At 42.5% G+C, this 27452-nt stretch overlaps 1 protein-coding gene across 1 annotated transcript in view; it reads right to left on the reverse strand.

Annotated features, from left to right (window-relative positions):
• LOC126388632 (complexin-1-like) overlaps nt 1-27452 on the reverse strand; it is a 91922-nt gene that overhangs the window by 8896 nt on the left and 55574 nt on the right. Inside the window, exon 3 of the mRNA XM_050041847.1 lies at nt 5983-6158. Within this exon, the coding sequence (XP_049897804.1) occupies nt 5983-6158 (176 nt within the window). The remainder of the gene's footprint in view (nt 1-5982; nt 6159-27452) is intronic.

Below are 27452 nucleotides of genomic sequence, written 5' to 3' on the forward strand. Positions count from 1 at the left end.
TAACATGCTAACTATTATTTTTATGTCACTAGTCACTTGAAACAAATTTAGGACGATAGGAGACAGGTTGAAATAAACCGAAATTTCCCTTTAAATGTTCCTTTTATAAGTTACTGCCTCACTACAATATGACAAATTTTATGATGTAAACTTAAAGTGAGCTTCACCTGTTTGAAAGACCAGCAGCCACCACTGCTACGCATAATGAATGCACCACAAACTGAATTTAACATCATACTTAACATGAAGAGTATTAAACACAGTTAACATGAATAATCCCAGACAGTTTCTATAATGTGAGGAACATCACGTCTGATCTATCCAAATCTAAATAGCCAATGTAAAAGCACTTTCATATAAACTTAATGGGTAGGGGTTTGGGTTGCTTCACTGTATGTTTAATTCAGAAAAAAGATGTTTGATTAGATCATTCTTCTGTCTCATATATTTAGTTTGCTTTCAGCCGTTGCAGTCTGGTCAGGGTCGTGAACACAGGTGTGTTGTTTGCAGTTCACTGAACACATACAGGATTCCTTGGTGATGACTTAAGGTTTCAAAGCTTCAAAGAGAATTTCCATGTCTTACTGACCCCTTTTTGTCAAGTCTATCTTGTCTTTGATAAATTCATGCTTACTATTTAATTCATCTGTAATAAAATGTTAATCGATGGTATCAAAGACTCCGCAGCTTCGCGGTCAAACATCCATCTTGACATTACTCATATTTCATTGAATAGTTCACTTGAACAATCTTTGAGAGCACTGAGTTCAAGTTTAAAACTTTTCCCTGCGTCTCCGTGTAAAGCTATCTTTGGAACGTAGAGCTGATGCCCAGTGATTCTTTAGTTTAGTTTTGGAGGGAGACCGAGCGATATGACAGCATATCTCGGGAAAGTGTTTGATTACAGCAAGTGGAGAGGGGCTGACTAAGCGTGACTGTCTTCCCTTCAACTGTCGCAGGCCTTTGTTACTGTGGAACAAGTCTGAGAGGGAGAGAGAGACCGACTCAGACAGATTGCAAGAGAACAAGACAGAGCGGCGTCAAAGGAGAGCAGAGAACAAACAAGGCAGCAGGAGGAGATACAGAGGAGATATCCATCAACCAATCACACCTGTGCTTTTTTATGTTGTAAAGTCAGACAGAAACATTTCTGAGACTTATGATTCACTCAGGTCTTAAGTAAAGGTGGATAAATGAAAACTTTATCCATGTTGAATATCAAATAATAAAGTCAAGAGTTTACAGACAGGAACAGTGCATGTTTACAGGGGACCTATTATGCTTTGCCTTATTTTCTGTCATATATATATTTTAGTCAGGAACACTTTAGTCAAAGGAAACTTTATTAGCATTTGCTGTATTATATTTGGCGGTATGGCTCTGTTCTGGGGCCTCTGCATTACTACATGTAGCTTCATTCTAACGCCTGGGAAACATAATTTTGGTTGCTGATGTTGTTAATTTCTCCCTAATTCCGGATCATATTCCTGCTGGAATATGTTTATTGGTTAAAAAGTGTTTATTGGTGATTTTTCCTGGTATAAAGTGCCACAATACTCCGTTACATTAGACCTAGAAACGCTGACCAATCAGAGGAGACTTGGCTTTTTAGGGAGGAGGTCCAAAGCCCAGCTCACATCAATGATTAACAATGAGATGAAACCATCTTAGAATGTTGCAGAGACAAGTTGCAGCGGTTTAAAGTGGCAGTCTGAGCTCGACTCAAGATGGCTGATGGTGTCACCTGCAAGTCAGCTGGTCAAATCGGCAGAGACTGATTTAAGACCGTAAAGCACGTCACCTGTTTCAATAGCCAATCGACGTTCGAAGTTCAGCCTCCCTTGTTGTCTCAGAGCAATCGCCCCTGATGCGTAGTATGTAGATTTAATGTACGTGACAAATGCCTGGATGTATATTACATTAGCAAGAATTTCTGAGTATGAGACTTGAGCTCATTGCACATATTCAACTCCCCAACAATTCACTGTCTCTTCAGACTGTCCATATGCACAAGGGTGAAGGTTCTGGGCCAGGCTGAAAGCTGTTAATGTCACATTTTTACATTTTTATTTTGTTTTAAAAGGCTATAAAGTAACTATTTGGATTACCATGTGTGCCAAGTTTATCTCAATAAAGTGTTTGCAAATTTGCAGCTACATTTTCTGAGATGTGTAAGTCACTGGCCAGATCAGATCAGCCATCAGTCACGTTATACCAACCCATTCTCATTCCAAAGTCGTCTCACACTGTCGCTTTCTCTGTGATTTTGGTGGCAGAAACCAATGCCAAAAGCCACCTTTCCCAGCCATGCCACTGGACAGCATCAGTTTGTAATGTAGCCAGACAGAAACTTTTGCAATGTTATAATACGCTGCTAGTCGCCTTGATGGCACCTGTGGTGGCAGTACGATACGTGGACAGGTGGCGTCAGTTCATAACACAGCCAGACGGCATCTGTTGCCGCGGTACTAAGGGTGGCGTCAGTTTCAAACACTGCCAGTAACAATGTAATATAAGCAGCTGGAAAGTCCCTGTAGGGTGGGAGCGAGTGGTGGTGGATGGGTCCAACAAACCGTGGACTTACACCTGTGAGCCAGCTGTTCACTTCCCGTATGAATGTAGAGCCAAACCATGATGTTTTTTGTCTAAATCTAACCATGTACTTGTGTTGCCAAAAAACCTAACCATGCTCTTTTGTTGCCGTCCTGAAGTTAGTTGCCATGTGCTTTAGTTGCCTACACCTAACCACGTGCTTTTGTCGATGTTCTGTTGTCGATAGCAGCATCCCAGAACATCGACAACACACGCAGGAAAGTACGTAGCATGTAATATGTTGACCTCAAAGTCCACTGACAAAATGGCCACATGTGACGGCTTGGAATGAAAACATGTTGGTTATATGTGAGTAGACTTCGGTGTGACCACTCTGCTGGTAATGGCATACTTAATCATTCATTAAGTAGGCAGTGTGCAGTACGTATAGTTCAGTATGTGGTAGGCAGGGTTGTAATCACGTTAAATTTCTCAGTTATGCTGTGATGTAATGCGTAACTGTTCAAAAATCAGTAATGACATTACAGTTTTCTTATCACATGTCATCAACCAATTACGTCATTAATTTGCATTAAATGCATTCTTTAATGATCTGTTTAATGGGTGGATAGAAAAAAATAAATCAAACATGCTGACAACGGCAACATCCACCGTGACTGTGGAGATGCTCCTCAGCCTGTGCAGTCTGTGCCGACTCTGATGAAGAGGAACAGGTGGTCTGACGGAAACACAGAATAAGCTGGACTAGTCTTCAATAAAGCCGTAGTTTGGTGAGTGAGCATCTCGGGTAAGTTCATAAAAGGTTTTATTTAGGCCTTAATATACTTTATATATTATTCTGAGGCAATTAACATTTGTACTTGGTGGTGTTAGGAAGGCCAACCTCTTTTCTATATTGATTTAGATTTATGTTGAGGTGGTTACACTGCAGCGTGCTGCATCTTGATTCTCCTGACCCTTGTTTTCTTCTTTACTTTTTTTTTTTTAGTAACGACCCCAAACCTTGTAGGCAATTCCAATTCCATCTCTGGATAGACATGTTGCTGTCTTTGAAATGAAATTGAAATGTAATCCCTTGCCATTGCACTGCGGTGCTGGCAAAAATCTCAGAGGTAAAAACTCAACCTTTGTGCAAAAACATGTCTTGTAATTTGGACAGACTGATCCTTCAATCAGTTACAGTTGGATATTGTAGAGAGAAATATCAAAAATGGATGTTTTGCAGAAAAGTTTAATATAAACGTATCTGCAAAATGTTGATAAGGTAATCCAGGCAACATTAATGGTTCAGCATGCTTCAAACTAATATAGCAGTTTGTACAAAATGTCAAACTGTGATGTTTGGATGCAAAAATTGTTTCTTGAAAAGTCAAACTCAACGGTGGAGCAAAAAGCCTACCATTAAAGAGAGGGAGGCCAGGCACAATCAATCATACAAATGGAGATAATGGTGCACACTTTCAGAATGCTTCTCCTCAAATGCATTTGTGGTGTTACACTCTGTTTTAACATGGAGAGTGATGGACGTATGTGTGTGAAGAATGAAAGAAGAGCTTGAGAGACAAGTTCTAATTCTGCCAATCACTGCTTGAAGTGGGTATACTGGTTGGATTGACAGTTTCGTCGGAGAGAGTTTTTCAGCAAGCCTGTCTCCTAGAAATTAGGTTTATAGTTGAAACAACAAATAGAGAGAACTGAAGAAGCTTCTTGGATGAGAGGCGAAACGTCTTCAAGAAACTCAAGCAAGTCCAGTTGCCCACGATACTCACTTAAGATTACCATGACCTGGATGACTGAGAATCTTCACTGACAACAACAAATACTATTTCTAGCATCCTAAATTTAACATGATCATGTGGCAATCTGAACATCGAGAAGAGAAACAAGCTGCAGAGAGGGATGAACTTGGCCTCCAGAATTAGAGGGAAGCCACAAAGACATGCATGTATGAAGAAATCTCAATGAGTAAAGCAAACAGGACTATTAAATACCCTTCTCACACAGTGAATTTATACTTTTACCCTCAGGGAGGTGTTATAGATTGCCGATGGCTAATAGAAATAATTTGTTCCAAGTGCTGTTAACGTAATAAAGGAAAAAAGGATCAATATGTAGGACTATGACGCAGCGTGATGCTCCCGATACTTTGCTGCAGCTCTTTGCAGAGTTGGTCCATCTCATTTCATGAATGCTTGTGTATTGTGTAATTTACTAACTTGTATGTTGTGAGTTTTATTTTGTTATGGGTTGAGTTTTTTGATACATGTTTTGTGGCTGCTCCTGTGTTGTGTTTTCTTTTTTTGTTCTCCTGTCCTTCCATGACCTGCAGGGCTGCTGTGTGGCGGAGGCGGGGCTGACCTGCTTTTCTACCACGGGCAGTGAGGCACCCCTGGTTTCCATTTCACCTCATCTACCTCACTATAAAGCTGGCTCTGACTTCACTTCGATACCAGATAATTCCGTCTCGTTCGGTAGCGCTACTCTTACTTGAGTTTTGTCGCCTCGTGAGTATTTTGCCTGCTTCTCTTTTTGACCAGCTCCACTGACTCGTGTTTTTTGTCTCTGTCATTCACAGTTTGGTGCCTCGCCGCCTTTGTTCTACAGAGCTCTGGCCTCCTGCCACCACCAGGCAGCTCACTTCTCCATGCAGCCGTTTTTGTGTTTTTTGCTGCTGTTTTTGTAATAAATTATTGTGATATTTACTCCGCCTGTCTCCTGCTACTTGGGTTCCTTCGGGTTCTCGCCAGTCCTTAACATATTTTTCATGAATGAATATTGCCAAGATTTCTTGTCGCGTTGTTGTATGGCCTGTATGTCAGGAATCAGTTCAGGATGGACCCAAATGCAGAGCAGGAGGTTGAATGTTAAACAAAAAGTGAGCTTTAATGCTGATTTAAAAAAAAAAAGCCCTGAAAAAGGCAGGCAACAAAACAAACTCCAAAAGAAAGGAGGCCTAAAACTAAACTGAAACTAACTGGGGACGCTCGATAAACACAGGGATGAACTCAGGGAAGAAATCCAAAACTGAACATAACAGACCAGCAGGAAATGACACCATGAGGACTGGGATTAACAAAGATGAACTGACAGGAACAAAAGGAAACACACAGGTGTATATACACAGAAAGCTAATCAAAAGAACGGGACACAGCTGGATTAGGAGGACACAGACAAAAGGAGGGAAATTGGGATTGGCTAACAGCAAGGGTGTGGTGGGGAACACAAGACTAATACAGAATAGGTGTGTAGGGAAGACTTTGGAACAGGGAAGGACTAACGAGACAGGTGTGACAGAAAACAGGCGGGAAAACACACAGACAAGAAGTAAAACCAGACGACACATGAAGAGAGAATCTAAAGAATAAAACAGGAAACAGATTAAACATGAATCAATAACATGAAACAAAGAATGCAATGCAGTATTTTTACCTTATCTCTGATGCCCTGTCGGATGTTTTCTCTCTCTGCCTCCATTTTTGCATATTTGGCCTTCCTCTCCTCCTCCTGTTGCCTCAGCGCCTCTTGTCTTTCTTCCTCTTTTTTCGCAGCATCGGGATCCTTCTCCTCCTCCCCACCAAGCATCTTGCCCATGTCTTTGGTGGCCCCTGTTGTCAGTGGAGACAGAAAGAGAGAGCAGAGTGAGAAATAAAACAAATGTCAAGCAGAAATCTTTTAACCAGTGACACTGGCAATTGACAGTAATTGCACATAATAGATCCCAGCAATCTGCTGTTGCTAAGCATTTGCTGTGCACAGTGGCACATCTAAGATTTGGATAATTCAATAGACATTGCTTTGTGTTTCAATCCTCTTTCAGGCCAGTGCAAGAGCAGCACAATCTGCCCTCTACTGAACCAAAGACAAGAGCGTCTTTGTGTCAAATGTGACAATAGCTGGAACAAGAGGTGAGCGCCACGAACAAGAGCCCGAGATAAAAGACACTGCGATAAATTATTAGCAATTCTCTTGATTGCTTCTGTGCCGCTCACTTTGGCCTTTGCTATCTCCAACAGGAATTTACATCCGCATGCAAAGCGTCCACTCAGACTGTGGGTCAAGACCTGAGAACAAAGGCTTCAAGTGCTGTTCAAAGGACCATGATAAACAGACACCGGGGCTCAGTCTGCCACTGATCACATCTCCTCTTTGTACTTGTTAGATATGCTGAACAAGAGATCAAGCAAAAATATACATGATATTATGTCCTGACTTCTGTGCTGCTTACTCGATTACTTCTAATGCTAGTGACTTTGATATTTCCTACCAATGCACTGACTCTTACTTGCTCTGGGTCAGAATTCATGTAAATAGGGTTTTGTCAAGGATGGTCAAAGAGTCTAGAAAGATGCAAAAAAAGTAATTTTTGCTACTAGATGAAGACTGGTTTATGAAAACGCCTGCAGGCACTGGCAAAGCTTTCTCAGACGCTGACATCATACTGTATCTTGACTTCTTCTTCTGTCTGTGTAGAGCATCTGGTGTGTGCTCTGGGCATGAAATAACACGCTTCATTAGCCTCATTTTCCACCAAGCAGCCTGGTTCAGTTCGGTTCAGTTCTTTAAACAAGAGAACTGTTGCTTTTGATGGTACCAATAGAACCATTCTATCCCTCTGTTGAGGTACCTAGCACACTGATCTGATATTAAACACTGGAGACCCTGCAGTCAGTTGATTGCTTGAGAGACAATCGTCACTCGTGCTCTACAAAGACTCAATGCAGAAACCTGCTATTTTTGAATGTCCCTTGGATTGTGACAGACTCTAAGCAATCTAGCCTGTTTGTTCTTTCGTCTGAAATTGTGGGTGCACCACGGGTTCTGCGGATGATCAATGAAATGCAAATCTTCCTTTACATCGCCAGTGAAGAGGAGATACAGTGAGATGACGCAGCTGTTACAATCCACACTCCCGTCTACATTAAAAGTATTGTACATGTTAGAAATCCTAAACAGATCTGTGGTTTAGGTACAAGCCTGTAGGGGTTATGTACCAGTTCAAAGGGTGCTTTACAGAAAGTGTTTGGTGGAAATATTTATTATAATACAATATTTTTTTATTATTCTCCTAATATTGAGCAACACATCTCCAGAGTTAATGTGCCTGTTATGCGCCTGATTAAACGGCTCTCATATTCCAGGTGGCACAGAAATACTGACCCATTGTCATTCTCATGTCATCAAATACAGACGCTTTGTCATGCCCCTTGACAATGAGCTGGACACAAAGAAGCTGACACAAAAAGTCAGCAGTCAAAGGAACAGAACGTTAACACCAGGGATCCGACCTTTGCTGTGGGTCGCAAGTGATTCATGACTCTGCCTTATCCGCACATACTCTGCCACAACCACAGTCAATCCATAACATGAACCATCAACCATGTGCAGATGAGGTAGACAGAGAGAATTTCAAAATGAGTAAGCGTTAAAAACTAAATGAAAACCTCTGCTGGTGCATGCACAGCGTTGATACTGTTGGAGCTGTCAGCACCCAGATGAAGCCATTTGCTGCCATTCACTCTTGTACAACGTGAAAACAACAACATCTACAGAGAGAGATGGATCGTCCTTCACAGTAAACATTTTGTTTTGTCAGTTCCTGTCACACACTCAGGAAAAGATTCACGTCTTTGGAAAACAGTCCTTCGAAACACAGACTCTCTTATTACCTCTATTGTGACCTTGATGCTTTATTTAAATGGTTAAACAATATTATAAGGCATTCTTTTGTAAATGATAATGGGAAATGTCAATCAGACATGGACAAACAGAAACACCCAGGTGTGCTCATATCTTTGTTAAACAATATATCTTAACTGCATTGCTCCATTTTGCTTTAACTGTTACATGGCAGAGCTGTTACCAGAACACGTTCTCGTTACACCCTGAGCAGCGAGAACATCGTCAGTTTAACACCAGTAAAGCCTTTAAACAAGTCCTGTTATTATCCTGTAAATCTTCATAACTGGAAAGGCCGTAGTTCAAATCAGGAAGTTGCACAGATTAATCTTCAGTGTCATCCTGCGTGTTGAGCTGCCCCCACTGTGCTTTTGAACATTACCTTTACATGACGTTCTGGATGTGTGTTCTCACTCCAGAGGAATTAACTCTTCTTTCCAGCTCAGTGGCTGGAAACAAGCCAGCGCTCTAACAGTGGCCCGACAAACCCTGAACCCACCACTCTGCTCACTTCCACCTCGCAGGAAAGGAAATTGATTTTAATGAGAACTGGACCTTCTGGATTAGTCCGGGCAGATCTGAAATACGCCTGGCTCTCTATCTCTCTCTCTCTCCCCAAGTCCAGCACACTTCCTGCCACTATTAGCGCCCTGGTCTGCTATGCTGAGCCTCGCAGGCTCTCCGCAGGAACCACTCAAAGACACAGCCATCTGCTTCAGCCGTGAAATTGATGAGACAGCAATGACCTTGAGGTTCTTGGCTGCAGTTGGAACTTGCTGTGTTGACAGACCAGGACAAGCCCCGGTCCTTAGTCATACGGAGCTGGGTGACTGTTAATTAATGAACAGAAATGTTGATGTTTCCTATTTTTTCATTAAATCCTGTGAGCGCTGAGCACACGACATGTTGGCATGTTAAGCACGCGTAATGCTCATTATCTCGAGGCTTTTTCATGTCAGTGTAACGTGTAGAATATAAGAAACATACAGATACATGAAGGGGTCATTAGTCTGGAGTTACAAGTTCAGTTTACTGTCTAACCAATCAGTAGAATATGTGTAATATTTTTTCTTACAAATCTCAATCTCAACCACTGAATGTATAAAGTCATCAAATATCTCGAACATCAAAGTTCATTCTTGACATCGGAAAAAAACAAACAAAAAACTTTCCATATAGTATCATGACCAAACACCATCCCGGCCTGGTCTAACAGATGGCACATTTACACAGCCTGTTTAAGGCGGGAATATCACACCATTATGCCACCTCACAGCTCTGTATAAAAGGTGCAATCCCTGAATGTGGGGAAAGAGTTGTCTCACATCTGGGCCAGGAACAGAGGTATTACAGCACTCAAACAATGTCTGTATAAACGGGACACCTGGCAAGATGGGATCATGGGCGGCACCAGGTGTGATGTTTTGATGACTTGTTATGCGTGCAACCCACCGAGATTTAAAAAAGTAGCTGGTAGCAGCTAGCAGCTAACTCAAAGAAGAAGAACAACAGCTGAAGATGTCCTTAAACTGGGAAAACAATGAGATTCGGGAGCTCCTTACCGTCCAAGCAGAGGATGGCATCAGCCGCAACATCATAGGGTGATGGCATATGCTATTATGTACCAGCACTGTGGAAACAGTACGAATGCAAAGTCAATTGTCATTGTGGGCACACAAAGTCTCAGGTTCAACAACGTCATCTAATGGACAGTGGTTAATATTAGGACCCCACAGGTAGGATGAAGAGCGAGAAAGTCTGCACAGGGAAAAGATGGGAGTGGTGGACGAATCAAACAAACACTGGACTTTCACCTGGGAGACCACAGTTCATATCACAAGTGAAACTAAAAGTCAGTTATTTCAACTTAACATAGGCTACTTAAGATCTTTACATATTTACCTCTTGTTACTTGACGCATTTCGTCACTTAACACTTATGTCCTGTATGTAAGAAAGGTAGTTATTGTAACCGAAAACATGACCTTTTTCTACACCTTATCTAGTAGTTTTTGGTGACTAAACCAAACTGTGCTGCCACCACAAAATGGAGTGTTCGAGGTCGTGGTCATTTTGAGTATTTCTGTGAGATCGCATTGCTCCATCCAGAGATAAAGACTGTGAGATGCCTTTAAAAGGCGTGATTGATTCCTTGTGAGTTTCTTCATTTTTCTTTCACAGTGAAAGAAAAACAGAAGCCATTGCCAATTTTTTGGACTCTTAAACATCATTCTGTTAATCTTTGGCACCTAAATGCTGCACTCTATTTTTATCATTCATAAATTATTGATAAACATTACCTACAGTGAAAAAGTAATGACGGACGTCTAAATATAAACCATGTTTTCCCCTCAAGATATATTCATGTTGACTTTAATCACTGGTTTATCATAGTTGAGGCAGGTGCAGATGGCCAAGGATTCAGATGTTCTGAGGGCAAGTTAAGAGCTTCCTTTCAGGGACCACAAACTTTGGGGTTTCACTGTTAATTAGTTTGTTCACATTCATAAAGCAGAACCTTGTGGAGTTGCCTTCTTGCAGTAACACCCATAAGAATATTTCCTGCTGTCTTTCTGTGCTGTAATTGCCCGGAGGCCAAACCAAACTGAATCGGTCCATAAACTTTCCCTCAGCTTTCTTTCTTCTTAGCTTGAGGAGGTTTCCCAGCTCTTAACAGACTCTGATGGAGAATATCCCTCATCACTTCAGGGTTAATAAATTCTCCTTTGGCCGAGCTGAACAGAGAAACTTTTGAAATTAAAACTTGTTAAACTTTAGAGTCTGCAGATTGAATATAAAAATAGCACCACATGAGAAGAAGAGACAAGAGAGTAGGAAGATGTACCTCATAAAGCCTAAGCTCACACAAGGTTTAAGCATCATCTATTCTTACCTCCTAATTAAAACTGACACTGATACTGGGATATTAATTTGTCCTGTGACTGCTTTAGAATAAGGATATACTGTACTACTTTTAACATTAGGAGCAACTTAATCTGTTAATCTTGCTTTGTTACAATTATATAACATATCGGATACACCTTTTATCTCGAGTCTACTGCCAATGACTTTAACTTCTTTGCAACTGATGCCACTTTATCTCTTGTATTTCACATGTTGCTGCGCCTCTCCCAAGCCTCCTCCACATGACTAATCTCGATGCTCAAGGCTAATTAGCTCGTCTGATTGTGACAAAGTTGCTGTGTAGGAGCCTGAGACAGTTGTCGTTCCCATAAGCCTTAGTGTCATCAAATGCTGCCAGCTGTGGAGTCTGGGAACGGTGAGCAAAGCGAGAAAGCTCCAGAGGAAGAGCTGAGAGCCTCAGCTACTTTAGAAAAACACAGAAACATGGCCCAAAGTACTTAATTAGAAAGCACAATGAATAAGTCATCCTTCACCACTGTGAGAACAGAACAGGGCAACTTGTTGATTGCTTATGGTAGCAAAAGGCAACCGCAAATTGAGGATTATACTAGGTTTTTAAAATTTCTCCGATGAGACATGATGAATCTGAACCCAGCAAGCCGAAATACAGTTTACTTTCTGATATGATCTGTGATGTTTGAGGGCAAAGAGACTTCCCTGAGCTATTAACAAGTCTTCAAAGTACAAAAACCTACCAAACTGACAATAAAACCATTCAGCACCTTAAGATCTGTGCTGGTACACCTCAAATTTACGACCCTATGGGAAGACAGCTGTGCTCAATAAGCCTTAAACAAGACCTTCAACAAGAGACTGAATGAACATCACCTGTCTGTGAAGACCAGATCAAAACTGTCTTTGGCATGAGCTGGAAGAGGGTCAAAAATCAACCAGGCGACAAGAGATCGTCAGAGACAGATCAGGGAAGGTAATTATCTTTAATGGAAAAGACCAGCTTTGATTTGAGATTCGATCTACGATCTTCCCTGCTTAAGACCACTTGTTATCATGTGACTGAAGTGTCATAGCTGTTTATCGCAACTGAAATCCCCCAAAACCTAACATGTGGACCTTTGACCTCGGATCATTTTTACTAGAAAGAAACCTCTCTGTTGGTATACATTAGGAGTGGCACAATTTAGTCAAAATGTAATCAGTAATCTCGGGTTTAAATCTTCTTGTCAGTTGGTTAATATGTTCTTGACCCAATTCTCATTGGTTGGACAGTTATGTGTGCTATTGTCATAAGGCCATGTGTCCACCAAAGTGCTCCCCCTCAGCTGAAAACACCAGGCACTCTTCTGAAAACAAACAGGGATTGCTAGAACACTTTTTTCAGCTGAGATGCTTTGGTTGTGTCTGGTTACTATGACACAGAATATCTGCAAGATTGAAATGTCAGCACAAAGTAGAGTACTTGCTCTGGATAAAGGGAAGGCTGAAGCATATAAGGATCAAGCGACAACCTCCAGGGCTTAAAAATGATGCTAACATGAAGTGCCAACAATTGCATTGGCTCCTCACAGACCCAAGACCAAAGCATATTTCCAATGCTGTCATGTCACCTGTCATGTCTCTGTAGCCTAATAACTGATGAGTAGTAGCCAAGCAGCAGCCTCTGGGGCTGAAAAATTAATTTCTCCTCCAGCATTTGTACACGTAACACATGACGGCTGATCGTTGTGGTATTTGTCTTGCCCCTCCTCCACTATGATTGGATAGCTGGATAAAAAGTGACAATGACGAGCACAATGTTTTACCTAAAGTTCAATATTTTTCAATTCTTGGTGACAAAAGTTAAAAAAAACAACCACCACCTGTATAAAATCTCATGGCAATTATCCAATAGATCTTGATATATTTCAGTCTGGATAAAAGTGGCAACTGACTGACCGACAACCTGACAGAGAGTTTCCCAGAAGCACACTAGTAGCCATGTTTTAAGTCACTCCGTTACTACACAGTTCAAACCTAACATCAGTGACATCACAGCTACAAGCGTGGAGAGCTAGTTAACCGTAGTAACTCATTACAGCTTTAAAGGGACTTTTTAGGTCAGCTGAGGCCTGAGGGCTAATTTTGGAAGTGGGAGACGGCTCTCTTCGCTTAGTTTGAAGAAGAGTGGAAATTGAAAAGGGATCAGGGAGAAGTTTGGAAGTTATGGATAGTCGGGTCACGCTGTGGATTAGACTGGGCAGAGTTACATAAAATGCTGGCTTTATATTTGGAGAGCGTGAGAAAACATGAGGAGAGAGTGTCTGGAAGTATGTGTGGTGCCATGTGTGTGTGGCCGAGGCTCTGCTGGGTGTTAAAAAATGAGGACAAAATGTACAGCTCTTTATTCCCACTATGCATCTGTGCATGTGTGATGTGTGTGTCACACTCAGTGTGCATGGTCGCTGTGCGCCGTCAGAGCTGAGAGTATAAATCGAGTGTGTCCTCCAGGTGCATTTGGGCTCTGAGTCGGCTTTTTATTCATGCTGGCGGACGAGTGAGACCACATGAGAAGTGTGCCCTGTGGAGCCCAAAGGCACACGATGAAGGACGGAGAGAGAAAAAAAGAGGGAGAGGGCTGAAATTGAAGACGGAGAGAAACAAGGACAGAAGAATAAGGTCAACTGGAATGAAAGTGAGTGAGATTATTTCCACTACACGACAGCAAATTAGAGCAATCGATGGGGAGAGTGAGTGTGCATAAATAAGGAAAAAGAGAGTGATGGACTTAAAGTAGAGAATCTGTGACAAGGACAGATGAAAGAGCATCAAATTTAGAAGAACAAGTGGTATTTAAGAAAGAGACAAGAGGAATAATGGACAGAGAGAAAGAACAGTGAAGGGGAACAAAGTAAAGAAGGTGAGAATGGTGATCCATATCAAGGAAAAGTTAAGAGGAAGAGAGAAGATACAAAGATACTGACAGATTATGAGAGGGTGAGAAAAAGAGAAACAGATTGAGAGAAATAAGCAAGAAAGATGAAATATAAGGGTGTTGTGGGGACCACAGGGAAGAACTGAGTGCTGCAGAAAAAAAACGATAGAGCAGGAGAGAGGAAACAGCGGGACCTGCTCAAGGACTCTGTGTTCCTGCTCTCCCATCTGTCACCGGCCCTCAGCAGTCCCACAGCTACCGACTGGCGGGTCCCTGCTTCAGTCCCCAGGGCCCACACCAGCCGTCCAGACCATCATCATCATCAGCGTCCTGCCCCGGGCTGGGAGGAAGGTGGTCTCAAAACACAGTGGAAAGACCACCAAGGGAGCCTCACCGTAAGGCAGAAAACAATGTGAGTGGGTACAGAGAGAGCTATTAGCTGTGTTCTTCTGGCTCTCAGCGTCCTTTGTAAGTGTCAAAAAAGCTCTGCAAAGCTTTTTAACCACTTTTGGTGCTTTGTTTTAGTTATACAGCATTTTTACTATTTATTCTAACCAGTCTCAATAGTGATGGGCGGACAGATTCTTTTCACAGTATCAGTTTCTTTGAGCTGATACGTGTAGATGTATCAAACCTTTCAAACCTTTAAGTTCGGATACTTTTCACAAAATATGGTGTAAGCCTCTCAAGAGACTGCCCATTGTTCCGATGGTCCAAATCTACGAAGCCACATCAGTCCAAAAAAATCCCAATGGACTGAAAGCCCATTTCCTCGAGAGCTTTTTATCTCCCCCAAAAACACGCCCATTGCTCTGAATTCCTGTTTCTCCAAAAATACACGCCCCTTGTGGTTAGACGAACCAATCGCCAGAAAATAATGTTTGCATTGTATGTTTCTAAAAACAACGGATATGTTACATGTGTCAGATTATGCAGCTAAGTTTAGGCACAAAAAACACTTTGTTAGGTTAGGAAAAGATCATGTTTTGGCTAAAACCAGCACGTTTGGTTGCACAAAAGTTGCTTGAAAAGCAGCGACCAGTCGGTGAAAAACACGTGGGTTGAGTGGGTCAAATGCCACAAAGGGTGACTGAAAACATCCCAGATCAGTGGCTCAAATACCGCTGGAAAATGGGTCTAGTGTCTGATTCGCCACCAACAAACACCTCAAAGGATCAATAAAACTTGGGATCTGTGGCTAAAACACCACTGCGAAACAGAAACTAATTGCAGGGAGTGTGGACTTCGGAGATATGAGCGCTTGTTTTTAGGGATAACAGGCTGTCAGAGAAATGCGCTTTGCATGATTGATCTCGGCTGGTGGAGGTCTCGACTCAAGATTGATTCAAACAGCGAGTGCAAAAAGTCGTGGGTTTATGAGCACCCGGATGTTTGACTGGCTGATCCGATGCAACACTGACATCTATGACCCATCAGATTCTGTGACCCTGTACCAAACTCCCCTAAAAGATTTTTGAAAGAGTTTTGTGAGCTGTTCAGTGGGTAGTGTCAGTGTTTAGGGGCTGGGTCACAGATACTGATGGGTCAGACACTAAAAAGACACTAGGAAGAGTCCACTGCCAAGCACCAAAACACAAGCTGGTGAGGAAGCGGGAACAAATAGCAAACAGATATTTTTTGGTCTCCACGAGCTGGTGGAGACCAAAACAGAGCTAAACAGGATTTATGTTTAGGTTAAAGATGTAGATAGAAACACAACTCTGACATTTCAGCAGTTAGTTTAGCCTCCATCAGAGTTGTTGTAGGGTGTTTTCAATGCTCATGGTTTTACATCTCTCTTTTGTGCGTACGAGAAAGTGTTTTTGGGCCAGTGTGCCTCAGTGGCTTCATTTTGGGTCAGTGAATGTCCTGATAAACACCAGATGAGGCTCTACAGTATGTGGCCTGACACATGCTCACGTGAGTTTGTTTTTGATGTAACACTTAAATAAAGATGCCTGAAGTTTCTTGCCAACTGGGGAATGCTGGTGACTTGGCCAAGGACGACTCGGAAGTTATTACATTCACCGTCAGATGTAACAAGGGTGCTATGAATAGTTTCTTACTGAGTAATCATCACACACAATCACATCTGATCACCTCGTGTGCAGCTTACTGCTTTTGAATTTGCCTTGACTGCATGAAAAGATGTTGCTAAGGTAGAGGAAGCTGTTCAGGTATCAGCGTGGGTGTTTATAAAGCGACAAAAACACGTTCACATCCACATCTCGCCAACTTCTTAAAGGTCACGCAGATGTCATGGTTGCATCGTGATGCTGTAAAGATCTGTGGCTGTGTTTCAACTCCTACACAAAGTTTTCTCTATGTCAGACCTTGAAAAGATGAGAAAAAAAAACTCTTCTGTAAAGTAGCACTGAGTCACTTTTCACACTGAGCTGTCTGTGCCGCTCCTTGACAAGTATTGACTCAATCAGGGAGACTGGTTTGGTTTTTGGAACACAGTTGTCCTTTGAGAGCTGGAACAACACTTTAGGTAAGAGATGAGGAGAAAGCCCTGTTCAGTACTGAAAATTGCTTTTATATCGCCAAGAGTGACAGGCTGACCAGGGAAAGATTATTTAATAGCCAAATGGTGCCAAGTTCAATCTGCTCTAAAGTGTCCTTGAGCCCTTCCCTTTCATTCCTTGTACGCTTGTGTTGTTAAGAGGGTGTCTTCAGTGGCTTAAGTGTCACTGCATTTCTTTTAAAAATGTCCTGATTGGTGAACTGAGCTGCTGCCAGTATCGTGACCTAAGCTGTCCATGTGGCTAACATGACAAAATAACAATAGAACACTACAAAAGGCAGCATACATTTTGTGTAGAAATCATTTACTCTTAGTAAATGTCTCTCCTTGCATGTTGCCTCCGCAGCAATAGCTCATAGGGACTTGGCTTGGGAACCGCAGGAGCGTCAGTTCAAGTCTCCGTATGGAACAAGTATGGCGCGTGGACTGGTAGCTGGAGAGGTGCCAGTTCACCTCCTGGGCACTGCTGAAGTGCACTTGAGCAGAGCACTGAACCCCTAACTGCTGTGGGCACCTGTCCAAGGCAGCCCCCTCGCTCTGACGTCTCTTCATCTGATGCATGTATAGGTCCCGTTTGTGCATGTGTGTGTATTTCAGACCTGTGTGTAAGTATATCTTCTTCTTGTCAAAGCAATTGTTTATCTTTGAAATGACGTTACACGATTTTGAAAAATATGAGCCGCAGTCAACCCAATCGCCAGAAAAAAATGATGTCATTGTACGTTTCTGCAAAGCACTGATACTTTTTCATGTAGCAGATAATTTGAAACTTTACATTTCAACAACGCTGTTGACAGTCCTCTCCCCAGCCACCTCCGTCAGCTCTTCCGAGGGAACCCCGAGGCGTTCCCAGGCGAGCCGGGCGATGTAATCCCTCCAGTGTGTCCTGGGGCGGCCCCGAGGTCTCCTCCCGGTTGGACATGCCCAAACAACCTCCCAAGGGAGGCGTCCGGGAGGCATCCTTACCAGATGCCCGAACCACCTCAACTGGCTCCTCTCGATGTGGAGGAGCTGCGGCTCTACTCCGAGTCCCTCCCGGATGTCCGAGCTCCTCACCCTATCTCTAAGGCTGAGCCCAGCCACCCTGCGGAGGAAACTCATTTCGGCCGCTTGTACTCGCGATCTCGTTCTTTCGGTCACTACCCAAAGCTCGTGACCATAGGTGAGGGTTGGAACGTAGATCGACCAGTAAATCGTCCCTGCTATTTGCGGATGACGTGGTCCTCCTAGCTCCTTCGAACAGTGACCTCCAGCTCTCGCTGGGACAGTTCGCAGCCGAGTGTGAAGCGGCTGGGATGAGAATCAGCACCCCCAAGTCTGAGGCCATGGTCCTCAGCCGGAAAAGGGTGGATTGCCCACTCCAGGTCGGGGGGGAGGTCCTGCCTCGGGTGGAGGAGTTTAAGTATCTCGGGATCTTGTTCACGAGTGAGGGTAGGATGGTGGACTTTGTATTACTGTTGTATGAAAAGTGCCATATAAATAAAGTTGATTTGATTTGATTTGACAAAAGTCCGAATAGGGTGGACGAGAGGGGTGGCGGATGGGCCCAACAAACACCGACTTTCACCCAGGAGAGTGGTGTTCGCACCCCCGTAAGATTATAAAACCAAACCCTGTTCTTTCTTCCTAAACCCAATCACGTGCTTTTGTTGTTGACGGAAAAAAAGTCAATTGATGGCGTTGTATCTACGTAGTGTGCTTATTTTTAAAGAGACTGTATGTAAACGGTAAATTTCCTGTGAAAACAGAAGTGTATTTTGAGAGAAGAAAATACATATAACAGGCAGGACTTGACACAGTGTCCCAGAACGTCAACAACTAACACACCCAGGGTACCTTGCATGTCGTATCTGGACGTCGAAAGTCCATGACCAAATGTCGATATTTGTTGAGGTCGGAGTGAGAATGTGTTGGGTTAGGTAAAGATCATATTTTTGCTTGAAATACCTGATTGTTGGGGCACAATCCAACAGGAAATGTAGTGATGTCTCCATAAACAACAATCACTTTCCGTGGCACTGTCCTGGCAGATAAAAAACAGCTATGGTTTGGGGCCAAAAATCTGTACGAAACACAGCACCAGGTCACTTTACACCCACGTTCGGTGGTTAGAAAACCACTGGAAATGCAACAATGACTCACTAGAAAATAACTGATTTTGCTATTTGTCTAAAACAGTGGTCTTTTTTGACACAATTCCAGACTCAGTCTCAAATATAATTTCCTAGTTCCTTCACGTAAATGGAAATGGAAATATACTGCCTGTATCATCTTCTTTGGATCAAGACAAATATTGGAAACAGTATTAAAGGCACCAATTGTCCACTGGATGTGTAGGTGCAAAACTGAGTGAGAACATCAGCAGCAGGGAAAATTGAAATACAGGAAGCATGTCAGTAGTTGAAGTATTTGGCGAGGCGGACAGGGATGCAGAATGATTTTTCATGTGCTGGAAGTAAAATTTAAAGAGGACACTGAAGAGATGTGCCAGCCTCCGTATCATACCCCAGTAAATCTCTGGGGTACATGGGAAATGGAGGCTTGAGGTACATCATTCTTGTGCTTTATCACCCGTTTGCAACCATTATCATTGGGAGACAGCCCCACAGAGTCTGGCCTTGGCGATGAGCGAGCAGGGACAGGACACATTTATCACCTCTGAAGTATGCATCAAGGCCGAGGCAAACCATCCATCCACACACAGTGCAGTGTGGGTGCAGGTCACCACAACACACTTTTACTTGTGTGCAGACGAAGCACATTTGACGAGATGAATGACACTATCAATCATTAAAATGAGTAAATAAATCACAATGTACATTACATTGTAAAATAAAAGACAATATATGATCAGATCACTCAAAATAAGACAACCAATGTATCAAAGAATGACGTCTGATGAAGTTAAAATTCCAGAATAATCCTTCTTCATAAATCATACCCTGACAGACTTCATTAAAAACTACAATACATCACGGCAAAAATACAACAAAATGCAATCATTTCCTGTCCGCTGGAATACGATTTCGACAGGATAATATCACTTAAGCAGTCACTTTCATCATGACGATCATTAGCTCATTATATGATAACTGGCTTTGCATGGAAAGGAGGTCTGATGGCTTCTTCTGGCCCTTCAGATAAGCACCACTGTATCTGGAGCGTGCTCTAACAACCCACGACAGCTCGGGGTGGCACGTTTGGTCGCGTGCCAGAGATCAAAGACAGCAATCGCAGAACTTCATAAGCAATTACTCTGGAGTCACTGCAGTAATGAGTCATGGAGGTGACGCTGCGGCAGGATAACCCTCCACCGGCGACACAAAGGACTCAACCCACCACAGAGTCAGGGGGAGGGAACACAGGAAATATGATATTTAAAGTACAGTTTTCAGGAAAGGTGCAAAACTGGGACTGCTTTTTCTTTTTATTCAATCAGTGTTGGTGAAATAAACATCAAGTAACATGTTAATCACATCCTTTTTTTGGCATTAGGCCATGATGTTCCACTGTCACTTTACAGTTACTGATCTAAAATCATTGGAGGGGTGTTTTGCTGGTTTAAAGGAGCAATTAAACAACACAAAGGTCAAGGGGTGTTTCTTGTATTCAAACTGTTCTTTGAAAATCAACGTATAGGCTCATACAGAAGTAATCTCTCTCAATCATCACTTTTGACCACTTTGATGTCACCAAGTGGTTATGGAGAGTTCGGCAAAGGCTGTCGGCATCTCGGCTTTTTGGAGCCAGAAGCGACCATAATTTTTGCCAGAGGCTGGAGCCAAATTCCACCAGATGTGTGTGGGTTGCGTCTGCGCTCCGGAATGGCAGCGGAGCCGATACATTTCAATTCTAGTCAATGTGTGTGCTTCCACCGGCTGCGGCTGTGCTGCGTTCCGGCTCCGCCACAGCTGCGGCACTCCGGAGCCCTCCGCCACAGATACGCAGGACTTCTTTTTTTGCCGGACGTCAGAGCACAACACAGCAATTCAGCACAGAGCAGATCGTGCGGGGCAGGAAGTCGTGTACAGAAACAAAATAAAACATCTGGTTAATTTTCAAAACAAAATACACAGTGTTGACAGCAGATAATATTTCCCTGCACTACACCTTGAAAACGTCATAATGGGCGGAGGCAGGCCTGAAGTCAACAGGTCAGAGGTTTTCAGATGTCATTTCACCCCGTTGACACTATGGACGAGGAGATGTTAATCATGGAGGTGCACCGAGATGTCTTCCTACAACTCCTCTGGTTTTGTGGTTCTGTTTATAGAAACTACATCTTGTTATATCGCGCGATTATGCGTGAATTCGCGAGATATCATGGGTCCTCATGACTCCCGCTGTTCGGCGGAGCTGCACCGCACCACACAGCAAACACAGCCAGTGGAATTCTGCCGCGAGAAGTCAAGGACACTCTCCACAGTTTGTCACTCAAAGTGGCCCACCCTCAATTATGCGTTTGTCATGAATGTTTAAATCAGCTATAAAAAATAATACTGTTTTAATACCAGATTGTAAACATGTTAATTTCTGCTGTAAAGTTTGGCATTTTAAGATGGGAGTCTATTGGGGATTAACTCGCTTCTGGAGCCAGCCTCAAGTGGCCATGAGAGGAACTGCAGTTTTTGGCACTTCTGCATTGATTTAATTTTTCAGCCCTGTAGGTTGTCACTTACTTATGATCCGCTAGAAGTTTCAGACACTGTACTTATCTGCAGAAACCCATCCTCTGCCTGTATTTTCCTATTGTCTTCTTGTTTTGCTTTGTTCATTTGTTTCTGGGCACAGTGTGCAGCTTAGGATGGGACTCATATAAAAAGGTAGCGCCCAGATGCCAGCATCCAAGTTGAAGCTATGAACTTTGCGGACACAAAAAATAATGTGGAATTGGCTTTCACTTTTATTTTTGCTGGCAATACAGTTTACAAACAGCAACATAAGATTCCTGCATACTTTACTTTTGAATTTTGCAATTTGATGGTGGTGCATTACGTGTACTGTCGCCCATTTCAGGTAGAAAGAGCTAAATGCAGAAACTGCCAGATCAAAAACTGCGAATAAGATAAAGATGTCATGCATGCTTTGTTGACTTCTACATATACATTATACTGTAGGTCTACTGCATTGATGTTTAATGAACATAAAATGATCCGCACTTGGGCATACTAAATTAACAATCTTGAACTTGTGTTGGTGCATGCATGCTCATACAACACATGGAACTGAATGGCTGTGCTGAGGTTATCAGTTCAGAGGTTTCACCTCAGTCATGGCACTGCTGCATTGTCCTTGAGAAGATTACTGAACACCTGACTGCTTCAAGGTCTCTGCTCTATAAAACACAGGCCTGTTATGGCTGACCCTGACCACCATGTCTGGGAAAGAAGATTGTATTTTTTCCCCTACAGGGATCAATAAGATATCAGACGATACTTTGAAGGCATATTCCTCCACCAAGGATTTTTTTTTTTACAGCAATGTCTGGTTTTCTGATCCCTGTGTGTGCTTACATTAAAGGAAATGTCTAAAAATAACCTGCAAGACGGCTCATTAAACACCTCTGTGAGAGACCGAGGTATTAATGCAGACTCTCAACATAATGAAGAGTTGTGCAAAGTCTCTGTACATTCAAGGGCAGACGTTTGGGTTTAATATGCACTAATGAAAGGGACTGTGCTGTTTTATAGGTTATTATTTAAATTACAACCCTCAATGATCCCATTCTGATGTAACAGTCATTTTCCTGGTCAGAGTTTGCATTTATTTTAGTTTGTATGCGGGGATAAAATACCTTCTTTCACCTGTCATTTTCCCTCAGTGTTTAAACCAGCTGCATCTGTCTTGACAGTTTAATGAGCTCCATCAGGCTAGTGATCCCTGACTGTGTATAACCTTGGAAGTAATTCATATGACATCAGTCTGAAAAAAAGCCAAAAGAAACTGACCATAAATGGCGTCTCCACGGTGTCCATTCCTGGTGTATTACATCCTTTTTTTCCCCGAACATTAAAAGTAATATACCAGTTTACTTTAGGAAACATTTAGCTATCCTCACATTTTTATATGATAATGTTCACTGTCCTTTTCTTAACCTTGATGTGACTTCATGCTGTTCCTTTAACACTTTGTGTGTTTGATCATTTACTGTGCACTGTGCCCAAAAATAGCTGTTTTATCTGCTCCATGTGTTAAAGAAATAGCAGCTGTAGACAACCAAGCAATACAATGCATGCCGCTTAAAGGCTTGGTCTCACTTCCAGAGGGTCAAAAACCCCAAAACAAAACCACCACTTGTGGCCCTGGATGTCAGATATGGATACCTGTATCTGACTCTCTAACCCTTACCCAAAGCAGGCTTTAGCATCTGTATTGGATGCACCGGGCTTTTGACCAGCTCCAGTAAACCAATCCATGTCATTATTAGAAGGTCAAGGCAGTAGTTGGACCTGCACCTGCACTTGTTTAGTGCCTTCTTGTCTTACGAACACTCAAAGTGCTTCCACACTACATGTCACACACTGGTACCATACAAGGTGCCACCTGCTTTTCATTTAAATGCACTCACACATTGAGGGAACGGCCATTGGGAGCAATTTGGAGTTCAGCATCTTGCCCAAGGATACTTCGAAATGTGGGAATATGAATCTGGGGATGAATCTGCTCCACCTGCTGAGCCACAGCTGTAGTATAAAGAGTGCAAAAGTCCACTTTGGCAGATGGGTTAAACAAGCATCCTACTTTGACTCAGGGGACTGGTGTTTGTGTCAGCATTGGGTTATTTTGTCACGTCACTCATTGGTCACGTCAGTCGACTGACAGTGATCTTTTGCTCCTGCTGGTCTCCTGTGTCAAGATACAATGCAAAAAGCTGCCCCCGGCCTCATTACTATGACGCCAGAGACTTCTCCCTAATGGCTAGTTTGTGATCAACGTTAGATACAAGGACAGACGGACCCTTTTTGTCCGTACTCTGCATTCAATTCGTCCATATTTGTGCGCATTTCCTGACAGCTTGCAGATATGGACAAAATGGAGCATAACCAGCGGAGATTGTGGAGGCAGTGTAGCGTAGTTTAAGTAAAATACGACCTTTGGAGACAACGAACAACGAAGACAATCGCCGTCTGAAACACTGCCACACTTGTGAACAGGTACGACATTACAACCTCCTCCACTGTTGCCTCATTTGTTGTGTGAAACCTTTGACTCTGCCCTCTAGTGCCATCTATTGTTTGTATCAATGCCATCAAAAAGGACACATGATAGTATAAGGGCAGTGACATTTAGAAATGAATGTATTTTCATGCATAAAGTGAGTATAAATGAGCCTTAAGCGTCAAAATCTGACTAGTAGATGATGTTACCATGTTCCTGCAGTTTATTATTTACAGTGTTAGCAATTAGAATCCAAATCCTTTGTAATAGTAATGTGAAACATTAGCCCCTTTTACACTGCCAGATTTTCGGCAAATGTTGGGCCATTTTGCCGGCAAGCTTCGAGCATTTTGACACACAGAGCCGGATTGGCGAGTTGATCCGAGGTGCCCAATTTTCCGCCTCGTAGGGTAGACATATTGATGGAACCCTTTTGGTTTAACAAGAGAGAGGCGGCCTTCTGCCACGGGAGGGGCTGTTGATGACTTGTGGGAGGAGCTGTTGATGACGCTGCACGTGCGAACCCACTGGCGGTGAACTAACAGGAAACAGCTGATAGCAGGAATGATAAGCTAGTAGCAAGAGGGAAACACAAACCTGACAGACACTGTAAAGATGAGCAACTGGGGAGACAAGGAATTGTGCGCCCTCCTTGTCCTCACAAACGAAGAGGCTATTAACCGTCAGATGACGGGGACGGTGAAGAACAGGCCGACTTACGAGAGAATCGTTGAAGGACTGACCAGCCGCGGCTTCCCTCCCACGTCACTGTTTACGTCATGCGCTGAGCTACATGTTTTGTTACTTGCTCACGCCCCCCATTGCACCGAAAAAGGCGCATTCTGTATAAACAAAAGTAGGCATGCGGCATTTTGCTGCACTCCCCGGTTTTGTTTTTATACTGCCAATGCTGAAAAAAGACTGATTGGGCTTTCCTGCAAATTTGCACAACTCCTATTTAAAAAGGGCTAATGCGTTATCATACAAAACACTACAGCTGCATCCAACTTTTTAGCCGTAGTCTTTCCATGGCATCTGGAAGTTACGGTTTCACTTCAGCTCTCCATTACAGGTAAGATACTCACGCTATCTAACGAGCCAATTAGCTTTATGGGGATGTTATTATGTGACAAAGGAAAAGAAAGCAGGTAATCAGCTCAGGCAGCAAAGAGGTAGAATCCCATTTAAGTTGACTGTTCATTGATTAAAACTGTTATTATTCCTGTCAGTGTTCTGCTATGAGTGAATCCTGGACCTGTGTAATAGTTAACTGTTTTATTCTGGTAGATTATAAAAACTTTTAAAACTTATTTCTTTGAAGCTTTGTTATAACCATGTCAATCACTCCAGTCTGAGATCATGTTAGTCCATTCTCAGACTAATTATTCCAGGTCTAATTATACCTGGTTTGTTGTGTGGTGCTGCTGTTTGCTTTGTTCTGCCAGGTAGAAGACATGAAAGCTATTATGTCCATGTCAGATGTGACAAAGATTTGTTAAACTTTGCGGAGCTGAATAATGGCTTCTGATAATTGCCTTTGAGAGGACCAGTGCACAAGTGACAAATTAGAAATGAGTCATTGGGTTTGTCTATTAATCACAATTACACAGAAAGCTGATTGATTTTGTATTAAAATGTTGTGGCTTAAAAGTTAAGGAATTTTAAGTCATTAAAATATGAAATTGACTCCCCTTTGTCTCTCATCATCTCTACAATGAGACACTGAGTGTAAATAATGACACGGTGAGTCAGTTTCAATGCACAGCCTCATAAAACTAATCTCCAAGATATGCCAAAAGCTCAACTTTACTTTATTCATCTTCTTTCATGGTGCTTTAATTTACTTTCCACATCTACCTGAAAATCTTCACTCCTGTTTTCATCTGTCTTATTTATAGACTTCCTATCTGACATGTGACTTCAAACACCTTTGAATCATATCAGAGCCAATTAACAGGTTAGCTAATTAACAGATTCCTTCATCTCCTCTCTTCCTGCTCTTCCTGCTCCGCATGCAAATGAGCACAAAAAAGCATAAAAAATATGTGAGACTGAATTTATCCTAAAGAGATGCACAGTATCTCTGAAGCAATAGCAGCACTGAATATACTGGTATCTGTATGTGTGTAAGAAAGTGATCTTATCTTTTATTCTACAGAGCATATGGAGCAGGTTGTTGCAAATTCTCAGATGAGAGCATTAAAGTTAAAACTGAATGCATGAATGGAAAGGGGGGATTTGTCAAACAGGAGCTATGTTTAGGAGAATCCATCAATCCTAGATTTGCATTTTCAGCAGTAGTATTTCCCACATGACTACAGATGCTAATGCGGCTCCCTCTTCAGTGCCGCAATAAAATTCCCCATCATCCACGCAGCTAAAAGACTCTTTCACATTAACACAATAGCAGCTTCTGACATAGCTCTCATTTTACCCAATTTGCAGATCTCTCATCTGAAAATCAATGATCCGATCTTTGCCACAGTGACATCCCTATCTGTTTGATGGGGATGTCATCTAAAGGCTAAAACAGAGGCAAGAGATGTCTCCGTGTTCATTTAAAATATGTACTAAACACTAGTGGAAGACATTAAGCAAGCAGTGAGAGGCTAAAGGAATACTTCAGCCTCGAAATGACCATTAGTATGTCAGTTACTCGCCCTCGTTACATAAAGTTTAATGAAGAAAACTTGTTTTTTCTTGCATGCATCTCCTCCAGCAGTACTTTACCAAAACATCCAGTTGAAGACTCTCACACCATTCCTTGCAGTATGATCCAAGTCTCATTTATTTAGTCTTATGCTCAGTACTTCAGCGAAAGACGGAAGTTCTCATGCACTGTTCGTACATTTTCTCCTAAAAAGTAATGCACATATCCCACATATTTTTCAAAGGCTGCCATCACGTGACCAATGGGCTGACAGGAGTAAAGAGGGAAGCAGTCCTGAGCGGTCCTGTCAGGAGGTATGTTGGAGTGCTGAATTGGTCACAAAACACAGGACTTTCCCCAGGGACACTGGTGTTCAGAACCATGTAAACTTTCAGTTAACGCTGACTCATTTTAAGATACGTCTGCATCATGTTTGTTTTCCTAAACCTAACCTCCATAACTTAACATTAATTAATGGCATCTAGACTCTAGACTAGGGGATAATAATTAAATATTTCCCTCCCTAGCCGGAGCCTGGCTGCTGGGGCGTAGGTAGGTAGGGCTGAAAGAGTGAGCAGCAGAATTGATGCAGTCGGCACTGACATTGACAAGGCAACGCTGTGGAGATTTTGCAGCTTAAATAGACCACCAGACTGGGAGGGTGTGTTTGTAGATGACGTGGAGAGTGAGGTATGATGCGTGTATGAATCAGTGCAGCTCGAGCTGACTGCCTGAACTAAGGACATCATTTGTGGGGTGCTAATTCATTGAAAATCATAAGAACTGTTCTATGAGGATACCTTGAACAGCTCTAGTGTTGTGTGAGGTAAAATTACTGTTTGTGTCAATGGAGTCTGGCTTTGAAGAGAGTTTAGATAAGTCTCACTTTCAGTTCAGGTCCTTGTTAAATAGGGCTGTCTGTTTGGGAGGTACTGAGCATACGACTGGATAAATGAGACTTGGATTATACTGCAAGAGTTGTGTGAAAGTTTATGAATTGATGTTTTGATATAGTTTTGCTGTTGTTAAACGTGGAACCATATGACTTCAATCATCAAGAATTTTCTCCGCTTTTGGATTCTTCCTTCACCACAG

This window comes from Epinephelus moara, chromosome 4 (assembly GCF_006386435.1).
Source record: "Epinephelus moara isolate mb chromosome 4, YSFRI_EMoa_1.0, whole genome shotgun sequence".
Taxonomy (NCBI): Eukaryota; Metazoa; Chordata; class Actinopteri; order Perciformes; family Serranidae; genus Epinephelus; species Epinephelus moara.